Consider the following 17,936-nt stretch of genomic DNA (forward strand, 5'->3'; position numbering starts at 1 on the left):
TCGGCCAGATTTACTGACTTGCTGTGAGAAATCTGCTTTATCTGGCTGATAGATACCTTTAAAATGTAAATCAGAATGGTGAGCTTATCACAGGGCTACTATTAGCAACCCATAAAATGCTTGGTATTGCAGGTCAGAAGAGATTTTGGGAACAAGGTAAGCAAACTGGTCAGCAAAAACAGACCCTAAACTTGACATTTAATTTTCTTTCTGTCTTACATGAAAGTTACCGGAATTGAAATAAAAACAAGTTTTATTGTGCATTGATCCACTTGGCAACTAGCAATTACCACAGCTTTGTGCGAGAGTCTGGATTTTAGAAGATACTATCCATAATTGTGCAGACTCAAGAATTCTTACCTCATCTGTGGCCCAGATACTTTTTCTGTCTTGAGAGAAAAAGGAAAACCAGCTGCCCTATGGACATCCACTGCTTAAGAAGCCCTGTCCACTTCTGTTCTCACCAGTGCCCTATAGGTAGACCTTTGCATTTGTACCCTATTTGCTGTGTCTTGAACGGGTCACTTCAGGATTACATTGTCGAGAAGCCCAAGGCTCAGAAGCCTGAAATACTGATGGTGGCAAAAGATCACAAAGGCTAGAAATTTACTCTGCAGACAACCAATATTTGCATGAATAGTTTTGAATGCATTCAACAACTGGACTGACGGCAGCCATGATATTTCCATCCTAGTACGGTTGTCACTGTTTTGTCCTCCTGCTGGTAAAAGCACACACTGCACTCTCTGTGCCTTTTTCACGCACTCATGCAAGCACATACAGGCAGATGATGCGCTTTCAAGCCATCCACAGATGGTTTCCCCATCAGGGTTTACTTTGCCATTTAGACCTCCTGCTTCACAGCCTCCTCTCGGTGTTGCAGTCCCTATTTTCTGTAATTAACTTCTGTTCCTCCCCCCATTTTTTTTTACAAATGCTTTTCACTCTGATGCTTAGAGTCAACCATCTCCCCAAAGCACTGTGATATTTAACAGCATCCGGAAAAAATGTGGTTAGAGAATTGGGACACTTAAAGGAGACACTGCTCTCGTAAGTGTGCATTCACATTTTTGAATAGATATTCAGAGGGTGGGAATGTAGATGAGGGAGAAGCTATGAAAGGGCTTATTACTAATTAACTGTATCTATTTCTCCCCCTTTTAAACTGCTTTTTGTTTATCATTTCAGCTGGTAGGGTAATACACTAAATTAAAGCTGCAGAACACAATTATAATTAAGATTCAAAAAGCCAATTGCCTGTTAGTAAACTACCAATTGATAATAATGTAAGGGATATTTATAGCTCTTTGCTAAGTATGCCATGGATTTGCATCAATAACGTACTTGCTAATCTCCAAACATTTTGTTCAGTAGCCTTTTATTTACTATTGAAGGTAAGATTACTCTTCTCAAGCCATCCTTTCTAAAAGTATCTCACTTCCATCTTGTTTGCAGAGTTCAGCAAACACAGATGCTTCAGTCCTTTCCTCTGCTATGAAATATAATAACAGTATATAATTACTAACATCACACCATACAGAAAACCTTGCCGCAAAGAACACACTATACATAGTTCAGCATTCATAACATCTTGCATTTCTACAGATCCTTCTTTCTGAGTCATTTCACATATTCTATAGATGAGAAACCAAATCACCTTACCCAGGAGAGGAATTGGCCACCGTTGGACAGAGACCAAAATATAGGGCCCCAGTTTTCATTCCTTTCACAGGGAAGTGGAGCAAGACCCCTTTAAAGAGTTAAAGCAAAAAAGTACCAACGTAATAGATTTTCTTTTGTGTTTGTTGTGTGTTACTGGGGGATTAAGAACTAACTTCTAGAATTTCTTTATTATAAAATATCCACATAATGGTAATTTCAGTTGTATGATGAAGTGTAAGTAACTGCGATGTGACTGTTCTGTGAAATGTGTTTCTGGTGTCACATGTTTGCTAAAGTTTGAGTAGCCTTGTAGGGCTGATTATTGGAGTCATTGTGAGACACTGTATTATCCCATCATGTACAGCAGTAAGAGAAGCAGCTTAGGCACAGGTGACTGACTGCCATCCACTGTTTAGGCACTGGAGGGGCAATTGATTTGTCTCATCTCTTATTGTGCCATAACTGCTCTTGAAACACAAATGCCAAAAAAAAAAAAATAATACCAAATGTATGAGCACCTGCATGACTGAGAAGGGGTATGGCATATACCAAGGACTGAGGACAGGGATGCAAGGTTATATAGTGGGGTGATATAGGTTAAATAGAGGCAAAATGGCCATGTTGGAAGTTATAGCCTGAATTACGCCTGTAGCTACCGTGACAAGTGACGAGCTTGAAGACTAGAATGCACTGTCTTGGCAAAAAAACTCTCAGAAAAATACAGCTCTTTGTCAACCTGTCCCTTCCTTCAGAGGAAGAACGAGGCTTAGAAATGAATGATCTGCCCATTTGTCAGCCCTCCTTAGTAGTAGGATCTGGGCAAGGGAGAGATAGAAAGAAAACAAGTTTACCTATGTCCTGCACATGTAGGAAAAATGTCAGCAAACCTATGTAAGAAGATATACCCAAATCTGAAGCAGGACTGCAACTTCCCCCAGCCACAACTGGCCCTCTGAGTCAGCCTGGAAATTCTTTAAAGACTTGCAACTTAAGCTGGAAAAGATTTATAAAAAGGGGTTATAATGGTGCGAAGAGAAATGGGCAGGATGCAAGGGATGGCTGTGGGTGCAGGTGCGAGCTTCGCTGTTGCTGCCACATAAAGGTTTGAAGTGTGAGAGCATGAGGTCATCAGAAAGCTTACCAGGAGCCTAAGGTGGCACAGGTTTTCCCTGCATCCCTTCTCTTTGGAGCTAGATGATGCCATCCTTCCCATAGGTTGGCTGACTGCAAGGTGAATCCAGGTGACAATTATGCAAATGATTTCTGCTTCCCGTGCTGCTTATCATGAATTTTATTATGGGTGGGCAAGTGAACTGACTTGCCCCAGGACTGGCCAGATAATTACATGGACATTACTAACCACATTACTGAAGGGTAAATATGCAGTTATTTTTATCCATAAAATCAGCTCTTTCAACCCTAAGACTAATTCCACATTATTATGCAGCAGTATGTAATTACTGTATGACAGCTTCTACCCTCAAAGAAGCAGGCACTATTCCAAATGAAATCTTTCAGGGTTTCAAGTAAGCCATGCAGTCTGACAGCAGGCGTTGTCCTCTACCAGCTACCCAATAAAAATTTTAAAAGCGTAGCTAGAAAATAGGTAGTCACAAGACTATTACCAGGCACAAGCATGAACGATTCGTATCCTATTCAGATTTCGAATGAAAACCACTTTTTTTTTTTTTTTTTTTGTTAGAAAGAAATGCATTATGTGCAGAAACATGTTGCTCTAACACATAACCTTCCCATCCCAGAGTGCTGATCACTTTAGGTGTCACTCCTGAGTGGAGGCACTGTGAAGTCTCTCTGGAGGTAGATGTTAGGTAAAACATAAGAGGAAAAGTGTTATATCATAACTGCTGATGTTCCTTGTAACTCTTTTTGTTTCTTGCAGGTACTGTTGCATGATTTACCATGGAAAAATTGCTCTGCAGCATCTTGGTGTTTGGAACGGCTGTCATGGTCAACGCTTGTCCCAAATACTGTGTCTGTCAGAACCTGTCTGAGTCACTGGGGACTTTGTGTCCCTCCAAGGGTCTCCTGTTTGTACCACTAGACATAGATCGAAGGACAGTTGAACTCCGACTTGGGGGCAACTTCATTATTAACATCAGCCGACAGGATTTTGCCAATATGTCTGGACTTGTTGATCTTACTTTGTCCAGAAACACCATCAGTTACATCCAGCCCTACTCTTTCACTGACTTGGAGAGCCTTCGGTCTTTACATCTGGACAGCAACAGGCTGCCTGACATTGGAGAGGATATCTTGAGAGGCTTAATTAACCTTCAGCATTTGATTTTAAACAACAACCAGCTAAGCAGCATCTCTGATGAAGCCTTTGAGGACTTTTTGCTGACATTGGAAGACTTAGACCTTTCCTACAATAACCTCCGAAGCATTCCCTGGGAATCTATAAGGAAAATGATAAACTTGCACCAGCTGAGTTTAGATCATAACCTGATAGATTATATTACAGAAGGGACGTTTGCAGATCTTCAGAAATTGGCTAGGCTAGATCTAACATCCAACAGACTTCAGAAGCTTCCCCCCGACCCTATATTTGCCAGATCTCAAGTAATTCCATTAGCTGTTACCCCGTTTTCTCCTCCTTTGTCTCTCAGCTTTGGGGGCAACCCGCTGCATTGCAACTGTGAACTACTGTGGTTGAGGCGACTTGACAGAGATGACGATATGGAAACTTGTGCTTCTCCTCCAGGTCTAAAGGGAAGGTACTTCTGGTATGTAAGGGAGGAAGAATTTGTTTGCGAGCCTCCTCTTATTACACAACATACTCACAAGTTGCTGGTTTTAGAAGGGCAAACTGCCACACTGAAATGCAAAGCCATCGGGGATCCCACCCCCATTATTCACTGGGTGGCCCCTGATGACCGTCTCATCGGAAACTCTTCGAGGACAGCTGTCTATGACAATGGCACCTTAGATATCCTCATCACCACCTCCAAGGATTACGGGACTTTCACATGCATAGCAGCCAATGCTGCCGGAGAGTCCACTGCAACAATTGAGCTCTCAATTGTTCAGCTCCCCCACCTCAGCAATGGCACAGGCCGAGCAGCCCCACCAAAATCCAGGCTCTCGGACATCACCAGCTCCAGCAAGTCTAATCGTGGGGAAACAAAAGGACCACCAGAAAGGGCTGTCCTGGTGTCAGACGTGACCACTACCTCAGCTTTGGTCAAGTGGACAGTGAGCAAGTCAGCCCCTCGGGTAAAAATGTATCAGCTGCAGTATAATTGCTCGGATGATGAAGTCCTGATCTACAGGTAAATGCAATTGCTGTTTGGTCCTCTGATGATGGCAGAGATATGGAAAGCAGGATATGAGGTCTTTTACTCTTAGGTCACTAATTTGACTTTGAACGGAGGTAGAACTGGCACCAAGTAGCATTAGCAGTGTCTGATAAATCTGCATTGTGTCTGTCAGTTTATCTGTTGATCGGTTCATTGTTTTCTGTCTAAGTCATACATTACAAATCTCTGTAGTATCCATTCTCTTAACAACAGCTGTCTTCAGTAAATTTTCCAATTTAGAAAAACTAGTACTGCAGTTGGTAGCCTCCTTACTAGGCTTAACAAAGAAAGAAAAACTTGACAGGCTAGAAGTCAGAAGTTTCCCTTTCCACCTCCTGTAGGTGGGATTGAAACATACCACTGAGAGAGGAAGCAACGTGGGAGGAAGCTTGTGCTGTCTACCCATAACACAGGCTCTAATTATTCTGCGATTCAAGATCCAGGGTTGTTAGCAAGAGATTTTTCACCTGTATGAAAGCTCATTTCTTATTTCACTAACATCTGTTTTACACAACTGTAATGGCTGACAACTTTGGAGCATTTATGTTTTATACCATATTAAATGCAAGAAGAGGTAGAGATAATTTTAAAAGCAAGCACTGAATGTTCATTATGCTCCTCCAGTTCTACAGCTCCTCCAACTTTTAATGGTTTAAAGCAAGAGTCGCTCTTGCAGTGAAGAAGCAATAAATTTTAGGGATTAAAAATGGGTACAGGAAAATGGTGTTACTGCTTCTTCCTTCTGTCTTGGAAGAATGATTGGCATGGTGTGCTCAGGCTAGTGATGAAACCACCCTTTCTGGCCTTTTTATTGCAAAGGCAGCAATATCAGATGCATTGAGCTGACACCTCTTTGGCTGTATTTGAGCTACCAGCAGAAGTCAGAATCTTGTGGCCAAGTAAAACCAAACACATAAAGTCCTGTAGCTTTACAAGCACCCTGAAGTCAGTGAAGAAAAACTAGATCTGATAGAGAAATAATGGGATTTAGGTTTTGACTCTACTTGGAATACAAACTCTTGCCAAAAGGTACTCAAAGCCATTGATTTCCTCAGTAGGGTTGGGGTATTTATCTGCTGGCCTGCAGACTGCTCTGTCCTTCTCCTACTGCCTGCAGCGAGAGCCGAGGCACTACACAAATAGTTGTACTCAGTCTCCAGATCCCAGAACAGACCATGCTATTTTCTCCTTCACCTTAATGTAGCTTTCTTTACCCTGAGAAAGTTAAAAAGCAAGGTAGTAAATGTTCAGGTGATGCTTTTCACTCACCCTTCTCCTACAATGAAATGTTAGATTTTTTTCAGAACTGAACTGACATGGACAAAATTTTGTGACAGCAATAATTTTATCTCAATCAGTTGTAGAACAGAAATATTAAAGTGATTTATTTAGCTCCTCCAAACTTACTCACTCTTTGCCAAAAGTAGAAATATTGAGTAGCAAATCCAAAGAACATATTTTTAAAAGCTTATTTATTCAAATACTGAAATAATCTGAGGAAATTTGGTTCTGTTCTCTTCCATTCCTCAATTATAAAAATATGTTGCAACAGTCAAATCATTTAGCAGGTGGAAATTGTTTGCCGTGCTCTGGCTAATGTATGGTGGAACTGGTGTGTTAGCTTTGGGACTTGCAACTATGTGGAGTTAGGTAGAATGAAAGGATAAGATAAAACTAAGTAATGATGGAGTGTTAGGAATAGAATGAAACATGACTCAGTTTTTACTGAGTCACAGCTTTTGGCAAAAACTCAGAAGTATTTAAGACCTTGAGCCCACTGGAAGTCTGAAAAAATACTCTGAAGGATGCATGTAGTCATATGACACTGTACAGTGAATTTGGCCCTGTGAACCAGAATATCCCTGCACCAGAAAGAGAAGCTTGAAGCAGTTGTCATGTGTTGGAAGTGGTTGGATGTGTCCATTTGGTGATGATGAGGATGGCCAGGATAAATAAAACAAACAATGCAGAAGTGAAGACATGCAACCTAGTAGCTGGAGGGGTGAGAATTGGGTACCATGGGCAGAAATGAGAGAAAGATGCTGTCTTGCCAGCCTGGTCTGAAGCAACAAGTGTCTGTCAAGGTATCAGGCAACCCTAAATTCTTATCCTGTCTTCACTGCCTCCTTTCACTGAGGTTTTGGCCCTCTGTTACTTTCGTTGGTTGTGGAATAGTTTTCCAGAAGCACAGTGAGGACAGTGCTATTTCCATAAATCTCCCATCGGGCCTTTTTGAGGATTCATTGATGATGCATAGCTTTTTTTATTCACAGCTCTCAAAAGCACTTCACCAAAGAAAACAAATTTTATTTCTCTACATTTTGCACTGGGGAAAAATGAAGCATAGAAAGATGAAGTGAATTGTCCAGCATCTGAGAGTTAATCAGTGACAATCATAATATCAAAACTGGCTCTTACGACTTTCAGTCAGGGAACCACTCGGTCCCTTAGAGTTAATTAACTAAAGCTGTTTTGCTTTAATTGGTCAGATGCATATCACTGCAATGAGCGTGTAGAAAAACCTAAGGGAAAAGGATTTCTACAACGCTCTGCTCTATAAAATGCTATGTATGTGCTAAATGGGATGTGATACTGCTTGGCTGCTAAAATGATGGGCACTTAATATATGTTAAGATACACTGGTATGCCAGGACTGAGGCACACTGGCTGTGCTCAGTTTGAAGGAGTCCTGCTTCACCAGCAAGAAACATGCACAAAAGACAAACGTTTGCTGCATTCCCTGCTAAGAATTTTTCATGAACATTGTATTCATAGTGAAAGAGTGAAAACACAAGTTCTTCCCTCCTCATTGATATTAACATCTCTCCTGATCATTACCCAGGACACCAGTCCCATTCCTGCTTCCATGTCAGCTGTGGTCTTCCATTTGCAGGAGCCACAGGGGGTGCAAAGGGGACCATATCAGGGTGCAATGGCCCCATGAAAACTCAAAGGTGTGAGACATAGTGGCAAGTGTTGTCTGTTGGGCCTCCTGATTTCTTGGAGCTGAAATGATGTCAGAATTTGAGGTTTGTCTCTGCCTACATCAGGGCCATCACAATGGGGATTAGCAGGAGGAGCACTGCTCGTCTGCTTCCCCCATCTGAACGTCCCTTGTATTTGATGTCTCAGGGCCATTGCTGGAGCTAGCAGCAGGTTTTTATCTCTTTCAGTAGATTCAGGATGTATGTTTCTGATACCAAACGAATAAGCGTGATCCCGTATCAGCGCTCTGTTCTACATGGCTTCCCAGAGTAAGAAGGAGGAACTGGAGGGAAAGGGGTCACAGCTTGTGCAAACGTCTCAGAAGAGGCAGGTTGGTCAATGTCAACTTGCAAAGACAACAGCTGCCGCTAACATTGGCACCAGAACAGTAACTTGAGGCTGCTCAGAGGTGACATGCTATGCTGCCTTTTCCACATCATTGGTAGAAGGGAACTTTCCCTCTTTAATGGATCACACACTTAACTTTTAGTGGTATCTCAGAACTTCCTTCCTGTGCGTTGGCCTGTGCTCATACTGAAAAAGATCCTACAACAGGGCCCTGTGCTGGAGCGGTGTGTCACATATGGGTGAACACCGTTGTTGTACTGATCTATGTGTGCTCCCAATGAGCTCTTTCTCTCTCTCTGACCTGTCCTTGCACTGGTTTTACTAGTCCTGCTGTCAAGATAATGGTATTGTTTCACCTGGAACAGGACCAGGATTCCTCTCTTTCTAAGCAGAGTGAGAGGAAACCTTATTTTGCTTTTTGGTGGTTTTTGTTTGGGTGGATTTTTTACTTGCTTTTCTTGTTTGGTTTTTTTTTTTTTCTTGTTTAGTATTTTTTCCTCTTTTCTGATTTATGTTGCTTACTCATTCTAACTGTTCCTTCCTTTTCACTCTCCTTAATTGCCCAATTCATCTTTGTGCTGTTTGAACCCATGCTACCTTGGATGAAGAAAATGGAAATTGTTGGAAATGTTGTGAAGCCACATCATGGCCAGCAGGTACCACAGACAGAAGATAACAAATTCCTATGTATCTATGTCTTCTGGTCATATACACAGGTTTTAAGAGCAGGCCCTTTTAAAGTGAAATTTACAATTTCTCAGAGAACTGCAAGTAATTTTTTTTTAAACTGCTGTCACATAATAAGGTCCTTTGACTGACACACATATCTATGGTTCATGTTGCTCTGATCAGCAAACTAGATATATGTGGGCACTGATGGGATGCACCCATGAGTGTTGAGGAATCAGTGCAAGGCTATTAACTCTGAACAATCATAGGACTTGGAAAAGATACCTGAGGACTGGAGGAAAGCAAATATTACTTGTATCTTAAACCAGGCAAGAAGGAAGACCCTGAGAACTACAGGCTGTTCAGCCTCACCACAATCCATGCAAAAACAACAGAGCAACTGATCCTGGGAAGCATTTCTAGGAACATGTTGGACAAGAAGGTGATTGGGAGTCATCGGCATGGGTTCACAAAGTCATGCTTGAAAAACCTGATAACCTTTTATGATTATATAACTAGGTTGGTAGACAAGGTGAGAGCATTAGATGACTACCTTATCTTCATTAAGACTTTTGACACTGTCTCATAAGGTCCTTGTAGAGAAGCTGATGAAATATGGGCTGGATGAGCAGTGAGGTGGATTTAAAACTTGCCAAATGGTTCAGCCAGGAGGGTTGTGATCAGTGGCCTGAAGTCTAGTTGGAAATAGCTAGAAATATGAGAGTCAATACTGATTCACAACCTATTTAACATCTGATCCTATTTAGTATCTTCATCAATGACCCATAGGATGGCATAGTGTACTCCCAGCAATTTTGCTGATGACACAAAACTGTGAGGAGTGGCTGATAGACCAGTGTCATGCTGTCATCCAGAGGGACCTCAGCATGGTGGAGAAATGGGCTGAGAGGAACCCCACGATGTTCAACAAAAGGAAATCCTAAGTCCTGCCCCAGTGAGATATGCTGGGGCTAGCTGGTTAGAAAGTAGCTTTGCAGAAAAGGACCTGGGGGTGAGATCAAATGTGAGCCAGCAAGGTGCCCTTGTCACAGAGAAGATTAAAGGTATCCTGGGCTGCGCTTAGGAGGAATGTTGCCAGAAGGTCGAGGAAGGTCCCCTCTACTCAGCACTGGTGAGTCCACACCTGAAGTATTGTGTGCAGTTCTGGCTCCTTAGTACAAGAGAGACACAGACATAATGGAGAAAGCCCAGCAAAGAGCCACTAACTAAGATGGTTAAGGAACTGGAGCATCTCACATAAGAGAAAAGGCTGAGATCTGTGACTGTTCAGCCTGGAGAAGGGAAAACTCAGGTCGGAACTTATCAATATGTACAAGTATCAGAAGGGAGGCTGCAAGAAGACAGCATCAGGCTTTTTTTCAGTGGTGCCCAGTGCCAGGACAAGAAGCACCATTTGAAAGTGCACAGGAGGTTCCATCTGAGCATTAGGCAATACTTTTTTACTGTGATGGTGACTGAGCACTGGCACAGATGGCCCAGAGAGGTGGTAGAGTCTCCATTCTTAGAGATACTCAAAAGCCTTCTGGACAGGATCCTGGGCAACTGGGTCTAGGTGGCCCTGCTTGTGCAGGGGACTTGGGCAAGATGACCTCTGGAGGTTTCTTATAACTTCAACTATTCTGTGATTCTGTAATCCCGAATGCCATTTGGTGGTAGGCAATTCCTTTGACACTGTGAGTTAACCACTGAAAAAAAGATATTTGCAACTGTCCCTCTAGTAAAGCACAATACAATTTGCAAAGGCCAGAGCCAATTTGAGTATGCTTAGACACATATGTGGGTTTTAATGCAGCAACTTTTCCATTCTTTCATTCTTTTCTGTGATATAAACCGCCCTTAAACACACATCAATGGCAGTAAGCGTGTGTTATACCCATCACTTTTAGACAAAACCAGAAGCTTGTTACAAAATGCAGAACTAAAAGTCACGTATTTGAAGCAAAAACATGCAGGAAGAGTAACCGATGTCCGGCAAAGAAAGGGATGGAAGAAGACGAGAGGTTTGCACAGCAATGCCTGTCAGACTCGGGGTTAAAGGAGCAAACACTAGGGAACCTATCATAGAAATCCTACCTGCTCCTGGGAATGTTAAGAGTACATTTTTCTCAGTCTAGACAAAGTGCTTTAGATGTTTAAAAGCATCAGACTTAAGATCAGTGCAACTTAGGCACTGGCTTACTTAATTCATTTTGAGTAAGGAATTGAACTGAAATATAAAAATGTGGAAAGTAGTGTCTTTAGGCCTCAGTCTCCCATCTGTAACCTAGGGTGGTAACACTGCCTTGCCTCATAGGGATAAACACATTAGAAAATATTGTGGAACCAGGAGCCCACATAGGTGAACTGGGAGACTGTTGCTGTGAAATCATTGTGTGGTCTCCAGCAACAGGGATGGTCATGAAGGATTAAGATGGAGCATTACATAACTGCAATGCATGCATTCACGTAAAGCATCTGGGGACAGAGGCTGTGTCTTTTTTATGTATAGGGCACCCTGCATGATGTGGGACCAGATCTCAGTTTTGGCCATCAGGCACTAGTATAATAAATAAATTCACAAGTATTTCAAAAGATGAATAAAACCGCAAGTATTCTGTAGAACTTCCCAGGTCATACTGAGCCTGCTGGCTGTGTTTTGACTTAAAGCAATGATGCAGCCACTTAAAAATGTGCATCTGAATTGCAACACTGCCATTAGATTTATGAGAGATTTAGGTCTGTTTTATGTTGTGGTATTTCGTACTAAGAGTGATAAAAACAACTGTACAAATTAAGAATTACTGTAGCACTATAGTCTCCCTAGCCTATAAATTCAGCAATGGGGAAAAAAAAAAGTATTTTATATATTTCTGAAAGCTTATTTTTTCCATATATATTTTATGCAGCAGGCAGTCTGAGCATTAAAATATGAATAAATGGCTCCACATCTCCAGTCTATTTAAACAATGGTGCCATGGATTTGATTACTTAAACAATATAATAATGATTTACATTTACACAGCTCCTTTTACCGCAAGTGCTTTACAGACTGGCTGAACAGAGATGACTCCACCAACCACTGCTATCCTGTCACTTCTCAGTTAAATATTAGCTACAGTTTGGCAGTCAGGTGGTAGTGCAACTCTATTTTATGAGCAAAAAATAACTTCAGCATTTGCACTTATGGGTACTTTAACGTAGGTAGGAAGTAATTAACTGAGTTTGAATTTCCCACAGCATAGTGGGATAAATATACCCATGCACTCCTCTAGTCCATTGCATGCCAATAAGAAAATGCTTTATGACTAAGATGCTGCAAACTTCAGAAATATCTAAGTTGTGTAAGGATGTTCTCTCAAACATCAGTGCCACGTTGAACACCAGGTCATGTATCTGAGAGGGTGCCACTGTCTAGACCGCTAATGGTCCTTGCAATGAGAGCCTGTTGTGTGGAGGTCTACCAGCTAGAGTGAAAACAGATGAAGCTCTTCCCTGTTGCAGTTAGGGCAAATAGTCTCAACAGCCTAATGCTGTTGTAAAGCATGATCACATTATTTGCTCTCTGAGGAAAGTTAGAAATTCACAGCTCTGGTTATTTTAGAAAAGACAGAGGATTAGTTTATTCTGAAAGGCCCAAACATCTGTCCTTATTCATGATGTGGACAGTGGGTTCATACAAATGAAGACTTGCAGGTAAATGCCTGACACACATCTGCCCCTTTTTCAGTTCCACCTGTCTCCAACCTCGCTAGGTACTGACCTTCGCCCATGTCTCACGGTTGGCATAAAATTCCCTCCTCGGCCTCAATGCATGAGCTGAGCTGTTTGAGTTGCATTGTATCCAGGATACAAACCTTGATTTGGTCAAAGCATTTATATATTTAAACACTGAATAAAACAACCATTGGGAAGAAGGACATCACATGAAGACATTAATCATCATGTATTAATAATTTGCATTTGACAGGTTGAGACAGGAACTGTATAAAAATAAAAAGACGAAGCCACAGTCCCAAAGGGAAGCAAAATTATGGAAGCAGAGCAGGGGTAAGTTTGACATGGACATTTGGTACTTCAGGTCATTTGAGAGTGGTTTGCAGCAGCTGTGCGCATTGACTGTTCTAGAGGACCCTCAGCAAGTGCAGGCTTGCTGAAAAGCATCAGACATAATGAAGAAGGTGCTTCACAGAAGCATGTATTCTGGAGCTGTGGGGTTTTATTTGCATCTACTGAAATTAATTTCATCTAGCCTTTTCTTTTCATTTTTTTCTCTCCTGCTGGGACAAGTACAGGAACAAAGTTGGGTTCTTTTTAGAAATGATTTTTGTTTGTTTGCTTGCTTGTGTTTGTTTTTTTCTTCCCTCTCCTTGCAATACGAGAAATCTTTGAAGGATAAGAAAGAAAATGAGGTGAAAATGAGAGAAATTACATGTATTGCCAGAAAATTAAGTGAAAAATAGAAATATAAAATACCATAATAAAATATATAATATGAATCTATATTTAATACAATATTATATATTCTAAATATAATAAAAATATGAAAATAAGAAAAAATGAAAGAAAAGTAGATGTACATCTTAGTACTGTCACTAAAGTAATCCTAGATTGCTGTGAGAAACTATCACGCACCTGATGACTGTATAGAAACTGATGACAAGTCTGTTGGTCAGAGGCAATCCAGTTCACATTCAGCAGAGGCAGACCATTCAAATGCTAACCAGACCAATATTTTCTTGCTCGATAACTCCACAGAAAGGCAAAATACTAAAGGACCACTTATCCCTACAGGAGATATGTCCCTTTACGTATGTGAGACATACGTGAGGGCATGTGCAAGGGCGCTTGCCTTACTGCTGCCCACACTGCAGTGCCCCAGAAGAGCAGAGAAGGGCAAGCAAGGCAGGGCAGGACAGCACCTTTCCCCAGCTTGAAGGAATTCCCATTTCCCTTCAAAGTTTATAAACAGTAAAATAACATTTACTGAGGTATGTGGTGATGTTGTATGCTACAGCTATACCCTTGAGCTCAGCCTCAGGAGCCAAATAGAAAAGCAAAGATCCTGATTCCCATCTCAGCCCTTCTTGTGCTGTTGGAAGCAACCCCACCACAGCCAGGGGTGTTGCACAGGGTGGAAAGGAAATCAGAACTGGTTTTCAGCATAAGACAGCAGTACTCCTGTTTTTATCTCTGCTGCTAATTATTTATTTAGCTCATCAAAGGCTCAGCATTTTTACTTGAGGGGAATTCAGGATGAGCCAATGCTTGCCCATAACATCTGCCACATCCTCTCTCTTAGCTGCTCTGAACCCAAATGCCAGTTGTCCCCACCAGTCATTGCTATAATGAGCTACACATCTGATGCCAAAACTAACTATTGAAATAAGATTTTGATTGAGCTTCAGGTGAGTCAACAATTTGATCTCTAAATGAAAAGTTTTAACATATTTAGATTCATACCATTCCTGAATATTAAGAAGCCAGCACACAGCTGCACAGTTATCACTGTCTTTCCTGTTTCAAATCTAGGGCAGATTTATAGCAGTTCATGTGCTGCTCTGTGCAAAAAAAATCCCTGTTTCCACTTGCTGATTGCTTAACAGTGACAACCTCCCGTGTCATTCATAGTCATGGAAAGTAATAAAAGCACTGATAGTTACAGATGTTACCTGATCAAATGCTTAGCAGAAGCCTTGGCTTAAAACGTTCAGAAAGTAGCACCATTGACTGATGGGCTTTGGTTCAGCCTGACAATCTTGCATTTTAGGGATTGCCATGATTTCCTAAAGAGGCAGATGGAGGAAGAAGGAGGTTAAATAGTTTGCTCAATGTAATTTGGTAAGCAAGTGGAAGAAATAACATGCCTACAGAATCACTGTTGGGAGTAGTGCTGATTTAGCTTCCAATGTGATAAAGCCTTCCTCACATTTCAAATCTGATAATTTCCCCTCATAATGTCATGATTTGGGGATAAAATATATCATTCTTGATGTTGTTGTTAAATACAGGTTATAAATCTTTTTGACCTGGTAAAGGCATCTTCAGCAGTACCAAACTCAGACCAGAGCTGTCCTGTAAGCATGTCCCTGTACCGCAGAGGTGTGTCGTCTCCTTAAAGGAACAGTGAAAACAATGAGGCTTGTTTGTATATGTAATGCACATTTAAGTATCCAAGGTGCTCCACTTGATGTCCGAGTTTTCACTTCTTCAGCTGGCACCTGCAACAGGTCCCCAATACTCCTTGTCTCTCCAGTCATGATTTGTAGAGTTCTATGTGCTGACAGAGATCCATTCTAATCCCTTTCACATTTTGGGTTATACCTGCTGACATCTGGGTCCGTTTTAGGAGGCATCAAAAAATTATCAGTGACCACAGAGCATGACAGCTACACCTAGCCTTTCTAAATCTGTATCTGAGAACTTCCTCCCTCCCCTCACTTCACTCTTTATTTTAAGTGGGACACCAGCAATCCAGGTAGTCTCCATACTACTAAGAAATCTCCTTCAAGGGTGGTGACCCTGTAGTAAAAGCAGTGGCTGAAAACTATGTGCTTGAAAGAGAGGATGATTTATTTTTATCCACAGGTATTTTGCAAGAGAGCTATAAATAAAAAAAAAAGAAAGCTTAAAAGCATATTGTATTCCTAAAACATACTGAGTTCCTAAAATCTGCCTTGCCGGTTTGAGATCATCCTGCTTAACTTAGCTCCCACTTTCTCACGCGCAGGCTCCAGGCTGTGGGTAGGTGAAACAGGGTGCCTTGACAGCTCCTGCCTCCCCAGCCTTTTGACACCCTACCCCATACTTCTCCCCTCTGAAGTCACAGGAAGATTTTTCACCCATTTCAAAGCTGTCTTTGGTTTAGAACTTTGGTCGGAGGGACTTGGAGGAGAATACCCGCTCCTACTGCAGCAGGTTCCCGATACTCCTCGCCCCTCCAGTGCTGACCAGCTGAGTTCTGGCTGCGGGTATTGTTTTGGGGGTTGTGCAAGAAATTATATTCAATTTTTAATTTTTTTTTTTCTGTAGGACTATTTTATCTATCAAATACATAAGGCAGGACAAAGAGGATGGCAGGGCAGAATAATTCAAAAGTTACAAACACAGCCAAAACTTAGTGCCTTATTTCACTGCCATAGCTGTAGACTCACCTATCTAATTTCTTGTCCTGAATGTCCTATTATACCCTCTCTCTTTCATACCAGGCTTTCTGCTTGTATGCTTAGGATGTTTTTAGAAAAACTGTACTTTTTTGTACAATGATTGCACTGGTTAACCCCAACATAGGATAGTAGTGATACAGCTTGTTTCCTCAGAGAAATGATTTAACACTCATAATTTGAAAAACATAGAACTGAAAGAGACACAGTACTAGAAAAATAGAAAAGAAGAATACATTGGACTAAATAAACCATATGATAAAGTCTTCATTAACTTGAAGTTAACTTCATTAACTAAGCCTGGTTATTTTTGGATTTGCCTATAATAGGCAGATTTTCTGAGCAAAATATATGTACTCAGAATGAGCAAAAATCATTCTTTTCAAGTGATCCGGTACAAGGTGAATGCAACATTTTTTTCTTATTTAAACCCTTTTTGAGGCTTTAATTGAGGCGTTGATTGTGAGTAGTCTGTGTTAATGCTCTGGTCAGGGAAGGATGAAAGAGGAGGATTTCAGACAAGCTGAGGAACTTAAAACTTGAGGCAGAAATCAGGTTCATGCTCTATGTAATTTTTTGAGTGTTGTACTTGTAGGTTTTCAATGAAAGCTTGTACTACAAGGAAGTAAATTATCCTTTCTTTGTTCTTAAAAGGGCACAGAGGAAATGTAGCTCAGATTTTCAATGGAAAAGAAAGAAAATGTGAGGTAATAGATGTCTTTGAGAACATGATATGGGTTACTTCATTGTCATATTATACTTTTTCCCCAAACATATCTAATATGAAGGCAGTACAGACATGTACCCTGTAATCCATAATAAACTGTAATAGGGCCAAGCACAAATGAAATCCAGTCCTAGCTGGGGATAACAAGCTAGTACTGCAATCTAAAGAAACCTTGAAACTATGCCACTAAGATATTTCTATGTTTAAAATGAAATGTTCTGATTTTCATAGCAAAGGCAGCCCAGCCAGCAGGCTGATCTGCTCTGTTGCCACAGCACTGATGTCTCAGTCACAGAAGGATTTATTAGGTCCCAGAGCATTAGACAAGAATCCCACAAAGTGTTGCTGCCTGGAAAGGAAACAGGAATTGGATTCAGCCTTTGGTGCAGGGCACTGTAGTGTGCAAGCAAAATCACCAGTGTGCCAGAGCAACAGAGAGGGATGCGCTGGTGCTGGACGAGAGAGAGAGACACTTAGCCTGGCATCCTCGGATGGGAAAGAGCTCATCCACTAGAGGCTAGAGCCATGCTTTAGGGTGGCTGAAAAATCCCTGTAGACAGCAAGGTGAGCTATACCATAACCCCCTTCTGTTCAGCTGCTCCAGGTTTACAGATTAGTTTATTTGCAGAGATGAACAGTTTGAGACAGCCAGCACTAGGTGTGAATTTGTGCTGAATTTGCCCATCTGTGCTCCCTCCCCTTCCCCTCGCATCACTTTGAATTTGCCTATGTTTAAATTATGCAATATATTTACTACCTCATAATTTACTTCATTTTGACAAGAAAACAAATAAAAGAGCTGTTTGCTCAACCCAGAACTTTTTAAAAATTATCTACTTGTTTATTTAATCGGATTGAACTGTGGAATTGGTTCTGATGTAGATATTCCAAAACGTGCTCTGAATTTTTCTCAGAGTAGGGACTGCACAGGCAGTAGCTGCCCAATAGACATATGGGCAGCTGACAGCATCAAGGCACCCCACCAGCAGCTTTGTCGTCTGGCAGATTGCCTCAGAGAGTCAGGCTTGATGAATCAGTCCTTCTGCCAGTGCTGGGAGGGTGGGG

The 17,936-nt window shown here is 41.4% G+C and overlaps 1 protein-coding gene across 8 annotated transcripts in view; it reads left to right on the forward strand.

Annotated features, from left to right (window-relative positions):
* LRFN2 (leucine rich repeat and fibronectin type III domain containing 2) overlaps window positions 1-17,936 on the forward strand; it is a 160,900-nt gene that overhangs the window by 115,979 nt on the left and 26,985 nt on the right. For 5 of the 8 annotated variants that reach the window (XM_056357648.1, XM_056357650.1, XM_056357651.1 and 2 more), the window contains one exon: window positions 3,563-4,955. In XM_056357648.1, coding sequence (XP_056213623.1) covers window positions 3,583-4,955 — 1,373 coding nt within the window. In that variant the 5' untranslated portion in view covers window positions 3,563-3,582. Of the gene's footprint in view, window positions 1-3,562; window positions 4,956-8,923; window positions 8,972-12,951; window positions 13,032-17,936 lie in introns of all 8 variants that reach the window. The other 3 variants (XR_008825002.1, XM_056357653.1, XM_056357654.1) reach the window with 3 other exon arrangements.

Source organism: Falco biarmicus, chromosome 12, assembly GCF_023638135.1.
Source record: "Falco biarmicus isolate bFalBia1 chromosome 12, bFalBia1.pri, whole genome shotgun sequence".
NCBI classification, from domain to species: Eukaryota; Metazoa; Chordata; class Aves; order Falconiformes; family Falconidae; genus Falco; species Falco biarmicus.